The sequence below is a fragment of the Aulonocara stuartgranti genome, assembly GCF_965226115.1.
Source record: "Aulonocara stuartgranti genome assembly, chromosome: 14".
Lineage (NCBI taxonomy): Eukaryota > Metazoa > Chordata > Actinopteri > Cichliformes > Cichlidae > Aulonocara > Aulonocara stuartgranti.
The window spans coordinates 40,560,670-40,582,041 of NC_138950.1; the positions used below are offsets into that span (position 1 = coordinate 40,560,670).

At 43.7% G+C, this 21,372-nt stretch overlaps 1 protein-coding gene and 1 long non-coding RNA gene across 4 annotated transcripts in view; one reads left to right on the forward strand and one right to left on the reverse strand.

The window, feature by feature from the left end:
• LOC309688468 (alpha-2-macroglobulin) overlaps positions 1 to 21,372 on the forward strand; it is a 73,695-nt gene that overhangs the window by 48,176 nt on the left and 4,147 nt on the right. Inside the window, exons 26-28 of the mRNA XM_082504238.1 lie at positions 7,239 to 7,395; positions 8,029 to 8,103; positions 8,635 to 8,800. Coding sequence (XP_082360364.1) covers positions 7,239 to 7,395; positions 8,029 to 8,103; positions 8,635 to 8,800 — 398 coding nt within the window. The remainder of the gene's footprint in view (positions 1 to 7,238; positions 7,396 to 8,028; positions 8,104 to 8,634; positions 8,801 to 21,372) is intronic.
• LOC309688501 lies at positions 10,307 to 19,294 on the reverse strand. Of its 3 annotated transcripts, none has more exons than XR_014271087.1 (2): positions 16,339 to 19,294; positions 10,307 to 15,136 (listed from the first exon to the last, which is right to left on the reverse strand). It is a non-coding gene; the product is annotated as an uncharacterized lncRNA (long non-coding RNA). The 3 variants fall into 3 exon arrangements; XR_014271088.1 differs by having other exon boundaries at positions 10,307 to 14,291; positions 16,288 to 19,294; XR_014271089.1 differs by having other exon boundaries at positions 16,288 to 19,294.

Sequence of the window (21,372 nt, forward strand, 5' to 3'; positions counted from 1 at the left end):
GAGATAGGCCTCCAAACCTTGGAGGGCCTGAGATGTCCCCAGAGAGGTGGCGTCTGATACCCAACCTGACATATAGACACAGACATACAGGCACACACAGACACAAACATCCATTCCCACCCTCATGCTCTCATATGCACTTACTCCACACTCAACCAACGTGGAGACAGACATAAAGAGACGCTGTACACACGATCACACTCCCCAAGCGTACTCTACAAACCGGGTCTAGGTACCCTTGCCCCTGGAGGGGGGGGAACTGCACCCAGACCCAGGTGGTGTTACCCTTTTCCCTGCGGTGGGGGGAGGCAGACCGCCCCGACTCCGCAGCAGCAGGGAGGCCCCACACTCCAGACCGCAGTCGGACGGCCAACTCCTCCTCCTAGCCCCCCCGCTCCAGCAGGTCGCAGAGAATGGGGGTGAGAGAAGACTCCAAACCTCCCTCCACCCGCTCATTGTAGTGTTGATGCATGTGTGTTCTAAGGTGCATTTAAAACCCAGGAGGGCATGGAGCTACCTGCCAGAGAGCAGCAGGTAAGCGCATAGCCCCTCCTGCTAGCCCTCAATGTCTACGTGTATTTAACCTTGAGAGGTGGGCAACGATGCCAGGGGTGGGGTGTACACCCTGATGGTACTTTGGATTCCGTGTATCGTGCCCACCCCCAAGATCCTATATGTATGTGTAATGAGAGTGTGAGTAATGTGAATGTCTAAGTTGTGGTCCTTATACACACACAGTACGGTAATATTACGTTGAAGCATAGTATGCATTACTCTGCAGGGCTCCTGACTACGGTAGCCGTAATGCTCCGACAATCCATCAAGCGGTGCAGCTTCGTAGCTTACCAAAGCATTTTTGACAGATTGCTGAGCGCCGTGTACCACATAAAATCGGTTCACGGTCAGTAAACACAACCAGAACTCATAGATAAGGCACACAGTCGATTTTTGAGAAAATGAAAGGATTTTAGTGCAAGGTTATAGTCCGAAAAATATGGTATACGAGTTTTGTAAGGTAGTTTGTTTCGAGGCAGGAGGCTGGAGACTTCGCAGTCTGGGATGCAGCACACAGTTTCACACACTCTTCATTTTGCTGTTGTAAATGGTGAAAATGCAAGTAATGCTAGCTGCATGGCATCAACATGTTAACGAGGTAACTGCTAATGCTAACCGCAACGCTAACGCGTTGACGCCGTGCAGCCCCACGCATGGGGCGATCCGCGGTAACTCATTAACGGAGATTTGTCGCGTTAATACAGTTATGCCATTAACGTCATTTTAACGAGAGTAACGCTGCAGCACTAAAATAGTAATCTCTACCGAGCAGCTCCTCTTTGATAGCTGCCGTGTCCGTCCTGTCGTTGCCTGCAGGTGAAGCGATGGGGGAGGGGGAGTTGTGTTCAGTGAAGGAGAGGCGAGACAGAGTAACGCAGCGTAGAGACAAAAGTGGACGAAAGAGAGGCAAACTTGTGGTTCCACAAGTATAGTAGACTATATCGATATAAACAATATTGTCACATCTCTTATCTCGTATAAAAATATATCGATATATTTAAAAACTCGATATATCGCCCAGTCCTAGTATGAACAGATCAGAAGCATATGGAGCCTGGATTTGGTGTTAAGTGGAGAAAATTCCAGCAAAAATTAGATGACTGCTATGTAGCATTAGAAAAGAGATGAATCATGGCTGTGTGTTCAGGGTAAGCTAAAGGGAATGGCACCAAGAGACAGTTGAAATCGGATTATTACCTTGCCGATATTTTGTTTCTTGTGCACACATTAAATACACATAGAAGGCCAGGGAAGGAGGAATTTGGGTGCCGTTGCTGAAGCTCTCACCCAAACTTGCCAACGGGAGTTGGAGTTGAGTTTTGCAGATGTGAAAACGGAAACAAGCTCTGGAAATTGTCTAATTGCGCAGTGCTGAGGCTAGAGCTCGTTTGGCATTGGTGAAGCGAGAACTGCTGGTTGGTAGAAGCCGGGCGTAATGTGGGATCAGTGAATTCTGCTTTTATACGAGTATTTCCAGGACGGCGAGGATGACGGAATCAGATTATGCTGCGGACAATCGAAATAATTGAAAGCAAGCAACGACATGAACGTGACAAGACGTGGACGAGATTGGACAAAGGCATCTGCAAAGGAGAAGGATGTAGAATGAGAGAGATTTAAAGTAAGCGGCATTAATGCTGATTGTCCTGGAAAAGGTGATTGGACGAGACCAGTAATGACACAAACAGCTTGTCAGTGCGGGAAAGTGGGAGTGAGAAAGCTGAGATTTAGCCGGCAGCACCTGGGAGATGTCAGACCAAAGGTCTTTCTTATTGAACTTGCATATAAACTCTCTCAGTATGTGACAAAATTCTGATGTCAGTGAGTCTTATAGTTTACAGTCGATGTCATCGATCGTGTAGACTAATCTTCGCAGCGCTCGTCGTGGGCTGTCTGGTGTTTGTTTCGCTGCCTTTGTGAGGACACGGAGCAAACTGCCTCATCATAACCATTTAACCTTAAAACTCAGTCCTAATGCTGGAACCAATGAGAGCAAGCCAAAAGGCTCTTCTACAAAACATGATCACAGATGTGCACGATAGTTAGTTTATTTTTATCTAATCATAATTGTTCTCTTTGTTTTCTGGTTTCCTGTGATCGATGACGTCAGTCGCTCGCTCGTGTTTGGATGAGCTGATATCCATCATTTGTCCAAAGTTTGGTGAACACACGCAGCAACGACGCACACATGTTCACGGAGTCCTTTCAGCCTCCTTTTCAAAGCACCAAACGCTTTATTTGTATTATTTAATTTATATATAAACTCTCCAAACTGAATCTCCAAACGGTGATTCAGTTCATCTGGACGAAGCGTTTTGTGGGAGAAACGTTTCGTCATCATCAGGTGACTTCTTCAGTCTCAGCTGACTGCAGGCTTCAGTCTTATAAACAGCACATTGATTTACTTACCTGGATGATTGAGCATCAAGACATAACAATCTGAAGTAAAACTGTTGTGTAAATATTTTGTAAACAGTTCTAATCTCAGCCTCTGTCTCAACTGTGTTTACTTTGCATCTGCACGGCAACAACATTGTGATGACCTATAAATACTGACATAACAAAGAAGACATTGGTGCTGCGGTTGCATCAGCACTTATAGAAGCATTCAAACATTTATCCAGAGCTTTGCTGTTGAACTGAATATTTTCAGCTCAATTCGAACACTTGATGTGACGAGAACACAAAGCACACGCAGTGGGAGGTAGACGTGTGCACGCACGCACACGCGCGCTGCATGTCCTCTCTGGTGTTTGGCACCAGCAAGCGTCCTAATAATTTACTTTATGAGGAACCTGCCAGAAAATATTAATATTTTCATTTAATGGGCTTAAAGCACAGTGCCTCAGGGGATTTAACAAATCTACTGCTGTTTTGAAAGGGTGCTGGGCAGTTTGGCACTTGGTGTGTGTGTGGGTGTGTTTTTGAGAAACTAGGCCTCTCAAGTGTTCAGTTACATTAGAATTTCAGAAGAAAACTGGATGAAAATTGTCCAAATCACTTAAAATAACAACAGTTTCTGTGAATGCGTTGATGTAAAACCTTCACCCAAGCATCGACGCTGCAGTCCTCCACATGTTTATATGAACAAACAGCACCATGTGAAAGGAGTTTCCTATGGAGACAAAGTCACACAGAATTATCACCGCATCCTGCACCTCCCTCAGTGTGACAGCTTTTAAGCCTCTTACCTCCTGGTTTCTTTTTGTTTTTGGTTCTGTGGCTTTCAGACTCGTCTCATCAGCTCTGCTGTCACACAGAGCAGAAAGCTTCACTATAAACACTCTGATAAACCTGCTGTAGCCACCTGCAGACATGTTGAGACCAGCACATCTGTATACAGGAACATGACCAAATGACTCGTGTGTGGGATGTGTCCTGCTGTGAAATGGACGTAGCCACCACAGAGACGCCCAACAGTTGGCAAAGTCTTGACCTTTGCGTTCTCTCTGCGGCCGGTCCTACCATTTTATTTTCAGCCGTAAAACACTGATAGGGTATTGTTGTCACCCCTGCTACAGACGTACTACCAATCTTAGACAAGTTTGAATCCCAGTGACCTCGACATCAAGGTCAGAGGTAAAGTTCCTGAAGTTCTTGGGAATGCAGCGATTCATACCATGGCTGTATCAAACTGGGAGGCTGACAGGTAGCACTGGGGGCCACCAGTATGTCTGTCATACATGCACACACGTTCTGACTGGACTGCACAAGGTGTGCCCTATAAAGCATGCCTTGCTTTAATTGTCTCTCTGGTCACCAATGGGGACCATTACTCAAAAAACAAACATCAGACTGTTTTCACTTTATTTAACAATAAAGATATCAGGAAGGTTCCCCTGAGCTCACAGATCCTTCTCTCATGGACTTTGACACAGTGAGACTTCCTTTGTGCATCTCCTGCTAGTTTACCCATCCTACACCATCACCCCCAGCACTGGTGAATGGCAGTTTCTCCCATTCAGCTTTGCAGAGCCAGAACCACCAGGCTAGATGGGGAGTGTCTGTGCACAGTCATCGTCAGATCTCTACGGAGATGCTGAATCGGGTTCAAGTCTGGGCTCTGGCTGGGCCAGAACATTCACAGTGGTCCCTTTGGTATTTGCACTGTGTGCTCAGGGTCTGTTCTGCTGGAAGATGAAACTGAAGGTCCAGAGCGCTATGGAGCAGGTTATCATCGAGGATGTCTCCGTACGTGTTCATCTTTAAATAAATAAAGACTGTAACCTGACAGAATGTGGAACAAATGAAGGTCTGTTGATGTTTCTGGATGCAGGGCTCTAGACTAACTTTTTGCCATGGGCGTACCGGTACAAAAGTTAGGCGCACACAAATTTTCTAATAATTGATATAATATAATGTGTTTTTCTGGATACACTGTGCTTTTTCAGCATTCAAAGATTGATGACACCGTGTCAGAGCACTGGCTATGAATTTCAGAAGGATCAGGCCTTAACAGAAAAGTTAGCAATAGTTCTTTTCCTATTACAGCTACATCCACGTCTGTCACTAGGCTGCTCACTAGGGCTGGGTATCATCACTGATTTCTAAAATCCATTCGATTCTGGTTTTCAAAGTCCCGATTCGATTCAACTTAGCCTCAGACAGTCAGAAATATTATAATTCTGATCATTTATCAGCACTGACTTCATCAGAATTGTGAACATCACAGCAGATGCCTTTGTGTGAAAGTAACTGAGAATAAAACACAGAAAAACATGAAGGAGATTTTCCTGGTCTGGCTTTTTATAGCAGATAACCTTAAAAATATTCTGCAATGTTCTGCATATGAAGTTTAAATTTCTTCAGTATTGAACAACAGAAAAAACAGGCTTTCTTGTCCGAGGTCATTTAAGTGAAAAAGAAAAAGACAGCAGCCACGGCGCTGTAAACAACGGTAGACTGGTGGGTAATAAGCCAATGAATAATACAGAAAACAGAGATTGGAGACGGAAACTGTTCTTGAAGTACAGAGAGATAGAGAGAGAGCTAGCTGTGCATGGAGTGTGATTTTAATAGTCATGGAAGCAAAACAGCAAAATTCATGACGACATTGATCAAATGTGAAGCGCAGTTTGCTGCTTCTTTTGCTGCTGGCTCGGTGAATTTTGGCTGGAGAGACAAAACCTGCAGCTCAGAATCAGCGCAAAAAGACGTAATCACAGCGCGGACCGGACGCATCAGGATCGCTGAGCTCCGACAGCGTGTCCGTCTGCGGGCCGTCGGGCGAGAAAGCCGAGAAAGACAAAGCTGATTCTGATGCGTCGGGTCTGTGTTTACGTCTTTGTGTGGAATCCGTTGTTACGAGTTCAAATATTGGGGATGGAGACAAGAGAAAAAACCACAATAACAACACTGGTCCGGCCGGGTTGAGTCAAACGATGATTTTAATAGTCACACGCGTGGGAGATGGACACTGTATGCAGACAGCCTCAGATCTCAAAATGGTGGAGCATTAATCAAACTCTTATAGCCTCTGGTGCCCCCACCTTATCATAAAAGCCTAAACATTCACATGCTTTCTCTCACACGGCGCCTAAGCTACGACCTTGGCTCCCCGTTTGTCTGCTCCTGCTGAGATGGGGCAGAAAACTCCAGCATGTTCTGTTCTCTTCTAATCAGACAAATAAGGCGATGAATCAGTTGAACTAATGCAATAGTTATCCGCTTCTTCTAATTCAGGAGAATAATGCAAACTAAAACTACATAATAATTCACAATCTTTAACTAGGGGTATAACATGGCATAAAATAATATTACAATTTAACACCGTGTACCTGCTCTCATCTGCTGTTTGGTTGTTGTTGAAATGGTTTTGTGAGCTTTAATCTGAGAATCTGGCGTTTCTGACAAAACACAGTTATTTAAAAGTCGATTCAGGATTTAATGAATCGATATCGCTTTATTCAAGCTACTCACCTCCCACTTCCACCTGCACTTTCAACTGGACTACGGCCAATCAGAGAGGTCCCGCCCCTGACTATCTGATTGGTTTAGTGTGTCTGTTGTTGACCACAGGGAAGGTTGCAGGGGGGTTTTTTTGTTTGTTTTTTGCTACCCGAACAGTTGGTCGCACAGGTGCAACCAAATTTATTTATTTTTAGTCGCACCACTGAAAAATTTGGTCGTATTTGCGACCAAATTGGTCGCACTCTAGAGCCCTGGGATGCATTGTGTACTTTAACAACAGATGTAGGTTTTAAGTGACTGTCTTAGGACCAGGGAGCTCCAAACATCTTTATGCAGTCTGTGTTGGCAGCTAGAGCATGAAATGGTTAAAGAGCTGGGTATGTTTCTGAGGATCTGTAGCAGCTAAAGGAGTGGAGAGCGAGTGTTAATCTGACAGCAACACAGCTCCCGTGGCCTCCCTGTGGTGTTGGTAACTGTTTGACACTGAAAGTCAGAAATGTATATCTCAGCGTTTTCAGCTTGATGGACTTTCATCGTGGTCTAGTGGTCAGAGTAATTAAACAGTTAGCCTTTTGGGCTCCTGAAAATACAGCACTCGTATACACGATGAATTCTGCTGTATCACCAATGAGCTCAGAGGGATGATTGCTGCAGACGGGGCTGTGAGTCCTGTGAAGCTGTTATGTAATTGGAACTGGAACTGGGGTCGTGTTGGGGTTACTAATACGAATCGACGATTAGATTGGTTTTCTAAAGTGTGCGTGTCTTTCTAGGCTGACCTCCTTCGTGATGAAGTCCTTTGGTGGTGCACGGCCGTACATCTACGTGCAGCCCGAGCACATTACAGAAGCCTGGAGGTGGCTGTCTAAACACCAGCGGCCTGATGGCTGCATCAGATCAGTTGGAAAGCTCTTTCACAATGGCATGAAGGTAACAATCACTCTCTTTAAATGGAGCTTTCTTATCAGCAGCTGTTGGTGCTTTAAGTGTTCAGCTTTGGATAAATCTCTCCTGCAAGATAAAAGCACAAAATGAACTCTGTATTAGAAGTGATTTACATAGAAGTTTCAGAGGAGATGGCCTATAGCCTGCAGGCTACACGCGCACACACACGCACAGGAAATATCCTAAACTATCCAATGACTTTCCAGCTTCTCCTAAAGCACCACAGGCCTCATCAGCTGCATGTTTCAGGAGCCTAGCTTTGGTCTGCCTCTGATTTTTGGTGCACAGCAGACACATTTCAGTGTCTTCTGCACAGCAGTAGCAACGTTAGAAAACACAGTTCCAGTCTGGGCGTTTGGCACTGGTGGAAAACCAAAAGTTGAATCCTGTGACTGTAACAGCAGGTTACACAGACCCTGCTGAGTGTTCGAGCTCTCGTGTCACTGGACATGCATGCGCTGCCTCGTGGAGCATCACACCGTTTAAAGGAGCCTCATTTTTGTTTTCTCCGTCACATTTCGTGGATGATCACATTAAACAGTGTGGTGATAGAGACACATTACAAAAGAATGCTCTGTGGTTGTTTTGTGAGCATACGGTGTTGTCATGTTTCCACAGGGAGGAGTGAGTGACGACGTGTCCCTGACTGCCTACATCACTGCTGCCATGCTGGAGCTTGACGCCAATGTTACAGTAAGTCTCACTTCACTTTTGAAAATCAGGACATTTACCGATTTAAAACAGTTGCTGTAACACGACGGTTTCTCAGCAATACTAATCAGGTGAAACTGGTCGTGTGCATTTCTGTCGACCATCGTAGCTTTAGGTGTAGATGCTAGCGTTAGTGTCTCAGTGTCACATTCAGCCACTGTCATACCGTTCTACATCATGAGATGGTTTATCTTGTATACAGATTAAACCTCAAATTACACTTTTTAAGCTGCTGTATCTGCCCTACAGTTCCTGATTGTCTGCAAGCTGCTTTGCAGCCCAGTTTTAATTCAATTCAATTTTATTTATATAGCGCCAAATCACAACAAAAGTCGCCTCCTCTTCATCCTGTTTCTGTCACATCTGCTCTCTGTGCCGTACGCTGTGTGGAAGAGCAGAGCTAGCAAATGAATGAAAGCTACACGACAGCGGTCCTGAATAACACGCGTGATTTTACTCTGAGCACTTCCTGCAGTCTGTCCCATACGTGTGCTCATGTCTGCCGTGTGACAGGATCCCATGGTACACAACAGCCTGACCTGTCTGAAGGCTGCAGCGGCTGGCCAGCTCGATAACCTGTACACCACTGCCCTGCTGTCCTACACCTTCACTCTGGCTGGAGACGAGGAGATGAGGAGCAAACTCATCACCCTTCTTCATGAGAAATCGAACACACACGGTGAGGCTGACACTGATCCAACTCTATGATGCAATAAACTTCCTCCCTCTGAGGAAGAACGAGTCTTTGCTTCCTTAACTCAGTAAATGGATCTTTTTGGCTGAAACAAAGAGAGAACGCAGCGTCATCGTCATCTCCCTCGACTTCAGTTAAGTCTAAAACTTGGAAATCATTGTTTGATCCTCGCTTACAAAGAAGTCTTTAATTTTTAAATGTCTGTCTGATGGTTTAATTTTAATGGAGAGAGAAAGAATGTCAACCAAATATCCAGAAAAACACATTACTTACAAGTTATAAATTAAATTGCTGTTATGGAGGGAAATAAGTATTGGATCCACAAGTAAAACATGACTTCGTGCTCGGTGGAGAAAGCCTTGTTGGCGAGCACGGTGGTAAGACGTCATGGGGTTTGCACACATCTCAGGACGGATCGTAGTCCACTCCTCTTTACAGGAATCCTTCAGGTGTCTCGGCTGCTGTTTGCTCAGCTTCATCTCCCTCCACAGATTTTCTACAGGACTGAGATCTGGACACTGGCTCCATCTTTAGCCTCTCCTTTGTTACCTTGGTGACATGTTTTGGGTCACTGACGTGCTGCAAGACTCGTCCACAACCCGTCTTCAGTGTTCTGGCTAAAGGAAGGAGTCGGTCCCTCAGTGTGATGAAGCCATGCTGTGGCCTTATAGCATCTTCTCCCAGGCCTGAATTATTTAGATGTTCATTGGCAAACTTAAGTCAGGCTCTGCAAGATTTCATGTCACCATGACATGGTTCTACCAGTGCTGACCTGTGGTCCTAACTGCCTTCAGATCATTGAAAACCCTCCTTCCTCATCCTCGCTCCATGAGGCCAGATGGAGCTCCAGACTGAGGGTGATTGATGGTCGTTTTACATTTTGTATATTTCTGAATAATCGCACCAGTTGACCGTGGCTGATGGTCTGGTAGCTCGTACAGCTTTGTGCAGGTCTGTCCTTGAAGTACTTTAACAGCTCTTTGGTCTTTTTCTGGATTTGTGGTTGATATTCTGACTCTGAATTAAAATGAACTGTCTCCATTTTTATGGTGTTATTTCTTTGTAAGTGTGAAAGCTTAAAAATTGAGCAGGGCATCGTATAATTGTTTGCCTGATAGAAGTGTTTGTGTCATGTGCTGTGCGTGCTCTCACAGTGCTGCAATAACTGTTGTGAGCATCTGAAGACAGGCTTGTTGAGACAGACAGTAGGAATTAGCCTCTCAGTCGAAACAAGCTACCTTGGGTTAGTCTGCAGTTAGAAAATACTAGAGCTGCTGAAGGAAACTGTTTCCAGGGCCTACTCCGTGGATCGGCTTCCTCCGAGGCGTGGACGTCTATCAGCAGAGAATGTACCTTCACCTATCAGCAGAGAATGTCCCTTAGTCTGTAACACAGTCAAATATATTCTCAAGTAATATTCAAGCATGCCATTCAGCGTGTTAGTACGAGCAGCTCGGGAGCAGCTTGGGAGAACAAGAAAACAGAGACTGCTTTAGATTGTCTTCCCAAAGTGACTCAACTTTATTCACAAGTACAACAGTTTATATAGAGGGTAAAATTCATGAGACAGCAGATTATCAGTTTAAACCAGTACAGACCAAGATAAGGCAGCGTCTTCCTGCCCTTGGGTGAAGAAGCATCCTTTGTGTAGTTTATTAGTTCAGCTACAATTGTGATTATCTCAGCGACATATTTTCAAGGCACAAAACGAAGAGTTCTTACATTAGTGAAATCTGAAACAAACCATTTGGCCTTCAACAGGCGTCTAAAAGATTAAGAAACTAATGTAGCTGAGGGAGTGATCTCTGTGGTATTTCAACCTTGTACCAGCCTGTGATTCTCACACATCAATTCTTGGGTCAAAGAGAAAAATAACTAAAACAAAGGGGCCTTATTGAATGACAGAGTTTTCCTGCATAATGTCACTATAAAACAATATCCAGTAAATGCTCCCATGGTACTAAAATACCTAACAGTTCCCCTCTTTTATTATTTTTTAAAATAATAACTCAAATAGAAAGGAAAAATCACAAATGTAATAACATAATATAAAAAGCAAATCATAAAATGTAATAGTTCACAACCTAATGTTCAATATACACATCAGGAACATCATTGGTAACATCTGGCACATCCTCAGGATCAATTTGTGCTAATTGCAAATACATTGAAGTAGCTGTACTGGTAGCTATACGGGTTATCATTGAGCGTACACAGGGTATCACACAACAGGCAATAATCATCAAAAACAAAATAATACATGCTACAACTGTTACAAAGGCTACAATGAGTTCCTTCCATTTTCCAAACGTGTCCTGCATCCACTTGTCTAGCCACTGACCGTGACCTGTATTGGCTCTTAGTTCTATCTGCAATGCTTCAAGTTTATTCATAGCTTGTGTAAATGAACCGTTAGGGGCGGTATTATTGGGAATAAAAGTACAACAAAAATCTTCAAACATAGCACAAACACCTCCTTTCTCAGCTAACAGCATATCTAAGGCCATTCTATTTTGCATGGTCATTAAGGAGGTAGCAGACATCTGTTCTCCTAGGGCTTTAAGGGCCGTATTGGTCAAATTAGTAAGTCTTTGCTGATTGTAATAAACATAATTGATCCAGCCTACATTTTTGTTTACCTGTATCCACGGTAGTATTGAGACAAACCCTGCTGATATTTCTCCTTGTGCCTTTAATTCATTTGGTATCCCGCGTGGAACTCCTATAGCATCTATGTAAACGTTATGTGAATAAGCGGAGCGTTCCGTCCGTCTGCTGGATACAGGCAGATCCGAGGTTTGTTGTATCAGTAGTTCTTGAGCTAAAGTTACTAGACCGCAGGTACCGGTCCAATTAACAGGTAAGGCTAATCTAAGAGTATTATTGCACATCCAATAAGCATGTGGGATTGGTCTGGTCAGGCGCGAAGCCGTAAAGCCTTTTAATATGCCTCCCCAGTACGAGTCGTTTAGTGTGTTGGGCGAATGCAGGATTGTTGAGTTATCTGAATGCGTACTTATATATGCATATATATAAGAAAACATATGTTTATATTGTGTCCTGTCAACACTCGCTGCTAGCCATGTTTCGTTACAGCGTGCTCCTGGAGAGTCAGAAAAGAACGTATAGTTTTGTGTGTCATAATTTATGTTTTCAAGTTTTGGTCGGTGTATGCATGTCATCAAAATATTTGGGTGATGGCGCACCTGTGTTGGGGGCGAAAGAGGTTCAGTGCGGTCTTCGGGGCGCTTCATTTGGTTGCAGGGGTGGGTAGAATCATTAATCATGCTAACATCCTTACTAGAGACTTGTGCTGTGTATATGAATAAACAATCTAAAGGACTTAGTTCTACTCGCAGCGCTTCAATCAGGGTTACCGTTAAGGGCCCCTTTTTATCATCTTTGAATAGCATCTTTGTTAAGGGAAAACCTGAAATTGGATATCCCACTATGACCTGTTCTGGATTACCCTTTGAACAGACATAACAGTTACTGTTTCCTAAGTCACGAGCGGCTGTTCTGGCATTGTCATACCAGGCGTTAGTTCCTGTTCTAGGGGGTGCATAAGATGGTTTATTGGTGGTGTCTGTGTTGCTTTCTACTGATTTTAGAGAACGTGACGAGTGTACTAGGTGGGTGTCTTGCCAAGTGGAGCATGAGGTATTGTCAGCAAAATGTGGCTTGCAGAAACGTGAACAGGGTTGCACTTTACAATACGAAATAGTAAATAAAAATCCTAAGATTAATGCAGTAGATATGATTAATAACCTAAATATATAAAAAAGACAGTTCTTTAGTCGTCTCCTGGCCTGGTCCCAGGTTCGAGAGATGACAATGGGCATTTCATTTTCTCCATTATCAGGATGAAACGAGTCTATCTTTATCAGGTTAGACATTGTGTGGTACTCTAGGCTTTCTGTTCCTGCTGGATGTTCGAGTACCTTGTTGTTGTTCAGGCGGGGGATCAAAGGGCTTTCTGAGTCTTGGCTCTTTCAGGCGTTGTGTGTTAATCAGTGATTGTGTGTGTGTAGGTGGATTGGATCCGGGCGCTGGCTCGCCTGAGTCGTCATCTATAGGTGTATTGAATCCGGGCGCTGGCTCGCCTGAGACGTCATCTACTTGATCCGACGCCTTAGGTGGTTTGGTGGGGCTGGTCTTAACCCTGCTGGCATGAATCCACTGAGGTTGTCCGTCTGTTAGGATGCTGGTTCTCGTCACTGCAAGTACAGTCTGGGGGCTGGAACACGCGGCCTCCCCGAGTGCCCTTGGTTTTAGCGACTTTACCAACACCGCATCTCCTGGTTTCCACGGATGGGTTGGATCTATGGAAGGGAGAGGCTGAGAGAGACAAACTTTCTGATAGTTATTATTCAGTGTTTCTACCAGGTTATGAACATAGTCAGACAATGCAGTGTCTATGTCCCCTTCCAATAGCGGTGCCCCTCTGGAGGCTGACCATGGTGTTGGAAACGGTCTTCCCATGATTATTTCAAATGGAGATAATTTGGTTGCTGCGGATGGAGTCATTCTAATCTCGCAGAGGATTTGAGGAAGTAGTTTGATCCAGGTCATTCCTGTTTCTATCATTGCTTTAGTCAGGCGATTTTTTATGGTCCTATTCATTCTTTCTACAACTCCTGAACTCTGAGGATGGTATGGCACATGATATTTCCAGTCTATTGCTAGAGTTTTAGCACACTTTTGAATTACTTCTGATGTGAATGAAGGTCCTCTATCACTGTTAATTTGGTGAGGTATTCCGAATCTGGGTATTATTTCATTGCACAACTTTTGACAGACTACTTCTGCAGTTTCTTTTGATGTTGGATAAGCTTCTACCCATTTACTAAATTGGTCCACTATTACCAGTAAGTACTTGATGCTTCCTTGTGCTGGCATGTGTGTAAAATCAATTTGTAATGTATGAAATGGGAAATCTGGTTGTGGTAAATGCTGATGTTTTGCTTTTGGTTTTCCTACATTAGTTCGTGCACATGTTAGACAGGTTGCTAATATGCGTTTTACTGCGTGTGATGTTTTCTTGATTACAAATCTTGATTTTATTGCTCCTATTACCCCTCTTTGTCCGACATGACTCACACCGTGAAAATGGCGGACAAGGATTGGCAGTAGTGAAGATGGGAGGGCAATCAAACCCTCAAGGTTTTTGTATAAGCCGTCTCTGTTATCTAAGGTACAATCATTACTTTCCCAGTAAGTGTAATCTAAGGCAGAGGCTTGCTCTCGTATGAATTTTAGGTCAACATTTGTTTCTAAATAGTCTGGGAGCGTGACAAGTGGCAGCTGTAAAGGCAAAGATAATACTTCCCTTCTGGGTGGTTGCTGTGAGGCAGCAGCTGCTTTCGCGGTTACGTCTGCAAGAGCATTTCCCACTGCTTCGTCTGTGTCAGCCGTGCTGTGCCCCTTCGTTTTAACAACTGCAATTGCCGATGGCAGCTGTATAGCCTGCAAAAGTCTTTGAACAAGGTCAGAATTAGCGATCGGTTTTCCATCAGCAGATCTAAATCCTCTTTGTCTCCACAATGTGCCAAAGTCATGCACCACACCGAATGCATAACGGCTATCAGTGTAAATTGTTACCCGCTTATCCACATGTAACTCACAGGCGCGTATTAAAGCCATGAGCTCTGCTTTTTGTGCTGAGTGAAATGGTAATGAGTGAGCCTCTAGTATGATGTCAGGCAATGTCACCACCGAATAGCCACAAAGAAATAAGTTGTCATTTGGTTTTGAACAGGACCCGTCCACATAAACAATGACTGAGTCTGGGATTGGTGTCTGCTCTAAGTCTGGGCGTGGTGCTGTGGATTCCTGTATACGTGTCATACAATCATGATCGTCAGGGTCGTCTGAACCATCCTGTCGGTCAGAGGAACACAGCATACGAATGAGTAAGTGTGCTGGCGAATTGGGTGTGCTGCTTGCTTTTATAGTGAGATTTGCTGTTGAAGTTAGTGTAGCTTCATAACCTGAGCGACGTTGTGCGGTCATGTGTTGTGTAGTTATGTTTGCTAGAATGGTCGTGACCTGGTGATTGGTGTGTAGAATAGTGTCATGTGAGAGTGTGAGCTTCTCGCAGTCCCTTATCATGATAGAGCAAGCTGCTACTGCTCTCAGGCAGGCCGGCATCCCCTGAACTACTGCTGGCAGCACCTTTGAGTAGAAGGCTACTGGACGGTAGCCACAGCCATGCTCTTGGGCCAATACACCTGCACAGGTTGTGCCGTTCTCTGTGACGTACAGGTGGAACGGTAAGTGGTAGTCAGGCAGACCCAAACAAGGGGCGGAGGTCAGCGCTCCCTGTAATGCATTGAAAGAGGCAGTCATTTCTGTGGACCACAGTATTCGAGGAGGCTTGTCTTTTTTGCAGCATTCACGCAGAATGTGGTCATGAAAAGAACAGTCTGGTATCCACTGTCTGCAATAGTTCACCATGCCTAGGAAAGACAGCATTTCTTTCTGTGTAGTGGGCTTAGGGACAGAGGTCACAGCTTTGACCCTGTCTGTAGTCATAGAACGTTGTCCGTGAGACAGTGTAAATCCCAAATATTGAACAGAAGTCTGACAGTACTGCATTTTCTTTGCTGATGCTTTGTGGCCAGTCTGTTGGAGGTGCTGGAGTAGCATGTGTGTGGCAGTTTGACATAGTTTTTCACTTTCAGCACAGAGGAGGAGATCATCTACATACTGGATCAGAGTACAGCCCTCTGGAGGAGTGAAGCCGTCCAGGGTAGCACGTACTACCATTGAGAAAGCCGCAGGGCTGTCTACCATGCCTTGGGGTAAGCGAGTCCATGTGTACTGCTTATCTCTATGTGTAAAAGCAAATATCGGCTGTGTGTCTATATGCACAGGTACTGAGAAAAAGGCGGAGCACAAATCCACCACAGTAAAATGTGTAGCTGTTGCTGGAATAGATGTCAGTATGCTGGGAACATCTGGGACAATAGGTGGCAGAGGCTTAATGACTGCATTAACTTGCCTTAAGTCTTGTGTGAAACGCCATACGCCAGGTTTGTTAGGCTTTGGCACAGGATTGACAGGAGTGTTATATGGAGATACTGTGGGCTTTATTACTCCAGCTGTTAATAAATCTCCTATGATGATGTCTAAGGCTGCGGCTTTTTCAGCGGAAATGGGATATTGCTTGACATATACCGGCTTGTTGTTTTTCAGCTGAGCATGATAAGGTGTACAGTCAATAAATCCTACATCATTCTCACCTCTTGACCATAATGTCATGTTTTGATATTCAGCTGGCAATGTGACAGCAGAGATAGTACAGTGTATGGGGTAGGTTAGATCTATGTGTTGACATGGTGCAGTGATGTCATAGCCTATGTCTGAGTTATGTGACAAAACCACTGTTTGGCCTTCACTGGTGTGAGCAGTTATCATGTTGTTGAACAGTGTGAGAGAAACAAATATGTGGCTTCCAGGCATGGGGCTACCTGGTAACGGTGTTTGCACATGTTTTTGACACAGAGTGTGACGTGGGATACCAGTCAGATGGATATTGAGTTCATTCTCCGCTGAGGCGTCCAGCTGACACAGAGGATGTTCCTTCTCCATGGTGTCGGTGCATAGGGCAGAGAAAACATAGCTGTTATCAGTATCTGCAAACATTTCACCCTTTGTGTTAAATGAAATACACAAGTTCATTTTTGCCATTAAATCTCTGCCTAATAGATTCACAGGCGAGTTTGGAATAATTATGAATGGATGATATGTAATTTCATCTGGTTTTGGGCCCCAGCGTGTTTTTAGAGAATGAGTTTTGGGGCATTGCACTAGAGTTCCGTTTATTCCCATGGTGTTGATGCACACAGAGGAAACAGGCCCATTATAGAATTTTCCAGACAGTGAACTTTTAGTGGCTCCACTGTCAACTAAAAAGGAATAAATCTTTTCACCTATCTCTATATCTAACATGGGCAAGCTTTCTGTGTTACGGGACAATTGCAAATGCAGCATCGTGTGTAGTGCTTCACACTGTCCCTCATCTTCACCTGGGCCTCCCTATTGTCGGTCCAGTCTTTCGTTATCATATGGGTGGGGATTAAAATGTGGATTATAAGGTTGCTGCCTAAGTGCAAAGGGGCCATTATTTTGATGTGATTCCTGTCTGCGTTGCCAGTTACCTTGTCTGTAAGAGCTCTGCTTACGCCTAGTGGCAGGAGCTGGTCCTGTGTTTTGTGGTTGAGATCTACCTGCTGCTGATTTGCATTCCCTCCTCCAGTGTCCTATTATTCCACAATAAAAACATACGTCTCCACTCCTATCTCTCCTTCTGAAATCTCCCTGCTGCGCTTGTTGAGGGGACGGGGCCCCTGCATACATCATTTTTTCACTTTCCTCTGAGCCTTCAACATCAAAATTCAACATCATCTTAACACTTTTAGCCTTCGTGCTGTTGGGGAAAAGATCTGCACCAGCTTTTGTTTTGACAAGTGTGATAAAGTTCTTTATTTTCATGTCATAGAGATTATCAGTGGCAGTCAGCTTCAATAGTTGTGAACATTCTGGATGAATATTGTTTAAGAATGTTGTTATGAAAATCTGATCATTTCCTCCTTCAGGCATGCATGCCTCATTAGTCCAGCAGTGTGTGAAACGTTTCATAAACACTAGAATGGATTCATCTGGCTTTTGCTTACACATGGTTACTGCATTTAAATCAATTTTATCTCTAGACATTGTGAGCAGAAATCTCTTTAGATTTTGAAAAAAGGCTGTGATTTTGTCATCATTTATCCACAAAAACGAGGTGGTGTTGGCTGCTTGGTCATTTTTAGGGTCTAGTTCCTCTACTTCTTCAATAAGCTGAGATTCAGTCACACCTGGAATTCGTTGACATAATATATATCTATAGTCAGGCCCACCCAAGTGGTGGTATCTGGTACTTCTCTGTAATGCAGAAACAAAGGCTGTAGGATTTTGTAGAGGATCGGGAAGTTCTTTAATGGTTGCTGCTAACTCTGAAATTTTAGGGGGTTGAATGCAACACATGTCCCCTATTATCATGAACGGGAGGGAGGTGCTGACGTCATTAAATTGTGATCCCTGCTTTTCTTTATAACGGGTGTTTTTGTGGGGGCCCTCTTGAGTTTTTTCCTCTTTTTTTTGCTTTAAGTAGTTCCTTATTAAATTTCTGGTGTTAGTTATTGCTTTTGGCACAGTTAAACCATTCGCTACTCTAGTGTGGCGCTGAACATGATTATCTATGACAGAAACGGCTTCCTGCAGTTCGGCTTCCGTACGTTCAGTTAAAGGATCTTTCATGATTTCCTCACACTCTGTCATTAACTGTTTTGTTTGCTTTTTATGTTCCTGTAACTCTCTTTCTCGTTCAGTGTATTCTCGTTCCTGTCTTTGATCTAGGTTAAACCAGTCATCTTCTTCTGATTTAGATGTCATTTCAGTGCCTTCCTCACTCCTTTGGGATTCTGCTGTTAAATCAGGATATACGCGCTGATGACGTGCAGCCGCCGCAGCAGCTATTAATTCTGTTTTTTCATCATAAGGCGGCGGAGCCGTAGGTTGAACGGATGGGCATATAAGGCTAGTTTTTTCTGCAGTGGATTTACTAGAGCCTACACTGGCTTGATTTAAAGCATTTACGTCTGGCTCGGGTCCTTTTTTCCATAGTGGTAGCATGCGATTGGTCACATCACGACATTCTATCATATATTTTTTACAGGACTTTTTAATCAGCCTACTTTTCTTATCACAAATAGTATTTAACATTTCTACTGACCTGTTTTCTGGCGATAATCGTTCGGGATAGGGCTCCGGAAATACATTAGGATGCATTAAAGTTATAGTTCTTAAGTTCGAGACGAAATCAGTCACGTAAGCACTTCCGCATGTCCTGGATACGTAATCATGGAAGTCTTCATTGATTCGCGAGCGTGGGTTAAACGTAACCGGAAGTGGGAGTCGTACTGAGCCGCTATTTGTGATTTTATATTTTATTTTTTTCGGTTTTACAGTTAATTTTGATTTTTTATCGGACCCGTCTAAGGTCTTTGAATTATTCTGACCCATGGTCAGTGATTTCCAGAGGGGTTTAGACGCTTTGAAGGATTTAAGTTAGTTTTTATTTTTGCTGTGGCACACCTGAGGTTACTTGATTTTTTGCTAGCAATTTTATGTTTTTAGTGAGCAACTTCTCACTTTTTAACGAGCAACTTCTCGTTTTATGACCCCAGGCAACTTCCTGTGTCCTTTCTGCTGGTGAGCAACTTCTTAGTTTATGACAGCAGGCAACTTCCTGTGTCCTTTCTGCTTTTATTTTACAAAACAACAGGCAACTTCCTGTGTTTCTATGTGGGCCACTAAAGAAGGCTCCTCAGTGTATCCCACTTGTTACTATGTGGGCCACTGAAGAAGGCCTCGTCAGCGTATCCCGTTTCTATGTGGATCACTGAGAAAGGCATAACACAGTCTTATAAAATAAAAAGACAAGTGCCTACCTTCGTCAGGATCCCACTTCTCGACACCAAAATTGAAGGAAACTGTTTCCAGGGCCTACTCCGTGGATCGGCTTCCTCCGAGGCGTGGACGTCTATCAGCAGAGAATGTACCTTCACCTATCAGCAGAGAATGTCCCTTAGTCTGTAACACAGTCAAATATATTCTCAAGTAATATTCAAGCATGCCATTCAGCGTGTTAGTACGAGCAGCTCGGGAGCAGCTTGGGAGAACAAGAAAACAGAGACTGCTTTAGATTGTCTTCCCAAAGTGACTCAACTTTATTCACAAGTACAACAGTTTATATAGAGGGTAAAATTCATGAGACAGCAGATTATCAGTTTAAACCAGTACAGACCAAGATAAGGCAGCGTCTTCCTGCCCTTGGGTGAAGAAGCATCCTTTGTGTAGTTTATTAGTTCAGCTACAATTGTGATTATCTCAGCGACATATTTTCAAGGCACAAAACGAAGAGTTCTTACATTAGTGAAATCTGAAACAAACCATTTGGCCTTCAACAGGCGTCTAAAAGATTAAGAAACTAATGTAGCTGAGGGAGTGATCTCTGTGGTATTTCAACCTTGTACCAGCCTGTGATTCTCACACATCAATTCTTGGGTCAAAGAGAAAAATAACTAAAACAAAGGGGCCTTATTGAATGACAGAGTTTTCCTGCATAATGTCACTATAAAACAATATCCAGTAAATGCTCCCATGGTACTAAAATACCTAACAGCTGCCACAAACGATTATTTTGATAGTCGACTAGTCACCGATTATTTTTGCGATTAGTCGACTAGTCAGATCATCATCCATTGGACGTAAAACGTACAGCTTATTGCACCAGCAGCATCTGCTCTTATATAACTATCATTAGCTTACAGCTTTAAGTGTTTAAGGTCTGTGCTAACTAAAAATAAAGACAAGATGATAGTTTATTAAATTTTAATGAAATCTGCAGATTGTTTCGGTGAAGTTTAATAAACTCCTTGCTATCTAAAATATAACAGGACACCGGAGTAAACTCTGGAGCATCTCACACTTCTGATAATCAGCTGTCTGCTTGACGTTTATTCAGCTGTGTAAAAACTTTAATCTCAGCCAAACCGATTTACTCAGCAACAAATAAAACACTGAAAAAAGCCAAACAACAACATTTTTAAGTTCTCTAAGTGACTCATATATCATGTTTAACCTGAGTAGGGAAAGACGGCGGTGGGTTTGAAAACGATCTGCCGGGAGTCCGGTGTTCTCACGGCTCTAGTTAGCCTTGCCCCCGGCTAGCTATCGAGCTAGTGGGTAACAGACGTCTCCGAAAACGTCGGAGCGCTTTTGAAAATATGTGGTGTCTTGATAAACTGAGCAGATATTTGAGGTTTACACAGCTACATTCTCGCCTGAAAATATGTTAAACGTTTATTTTGTGACCCAGAAAGAATAATAAGAGTAATATTAAAACTAACTAGCTGCCGCCATTGTTGGAAACTGAGCTGGGCCGCGCTATGAATTCTGGGACACAGTTTCTTCTTCTTCGGGGTTTAACGGCAGCTGGCATCCTTGTACATGCTGTGCTGCCATCTTCTGTTTCAGTCCGTTATTACACTCTTAAATCCTGCTACTTATTCCTGCGTCTTTTGCGATCTTACAAAGCTTCAAACGACGCGTCGACTATTAAATCAGTCGTGATGATTTTGATAGTCGACATAATCGTCATAAGTCGTGGCAGCCCTAGAAAATACTAACACCTCCAACCTTGTATTAGAAAGGAAAGGCTGTGTTTCTTGAGACATAGTGTGACTGAGCTTTTGTAGATACATTTAGGTGTCATCTGCATAATCGTGAAAGTCTTAAATAGGAGCAGGAACTTGCAGAAACCAGCTTCACCCTAACAGGTTCCTCTTTGGTTCATTGTCACATCTAATCAGACTTTACAAATGTCCGATCCAAAACGAATGCACCGTGGGGTTAGGTTCATTGGTGATGAGTGCCAATGTGGTCGTCTGTTTGTGTGTGTGAGCCGTGTGACAGATGGCGTGCGTACACTGGGATATCTGCAGACGTGT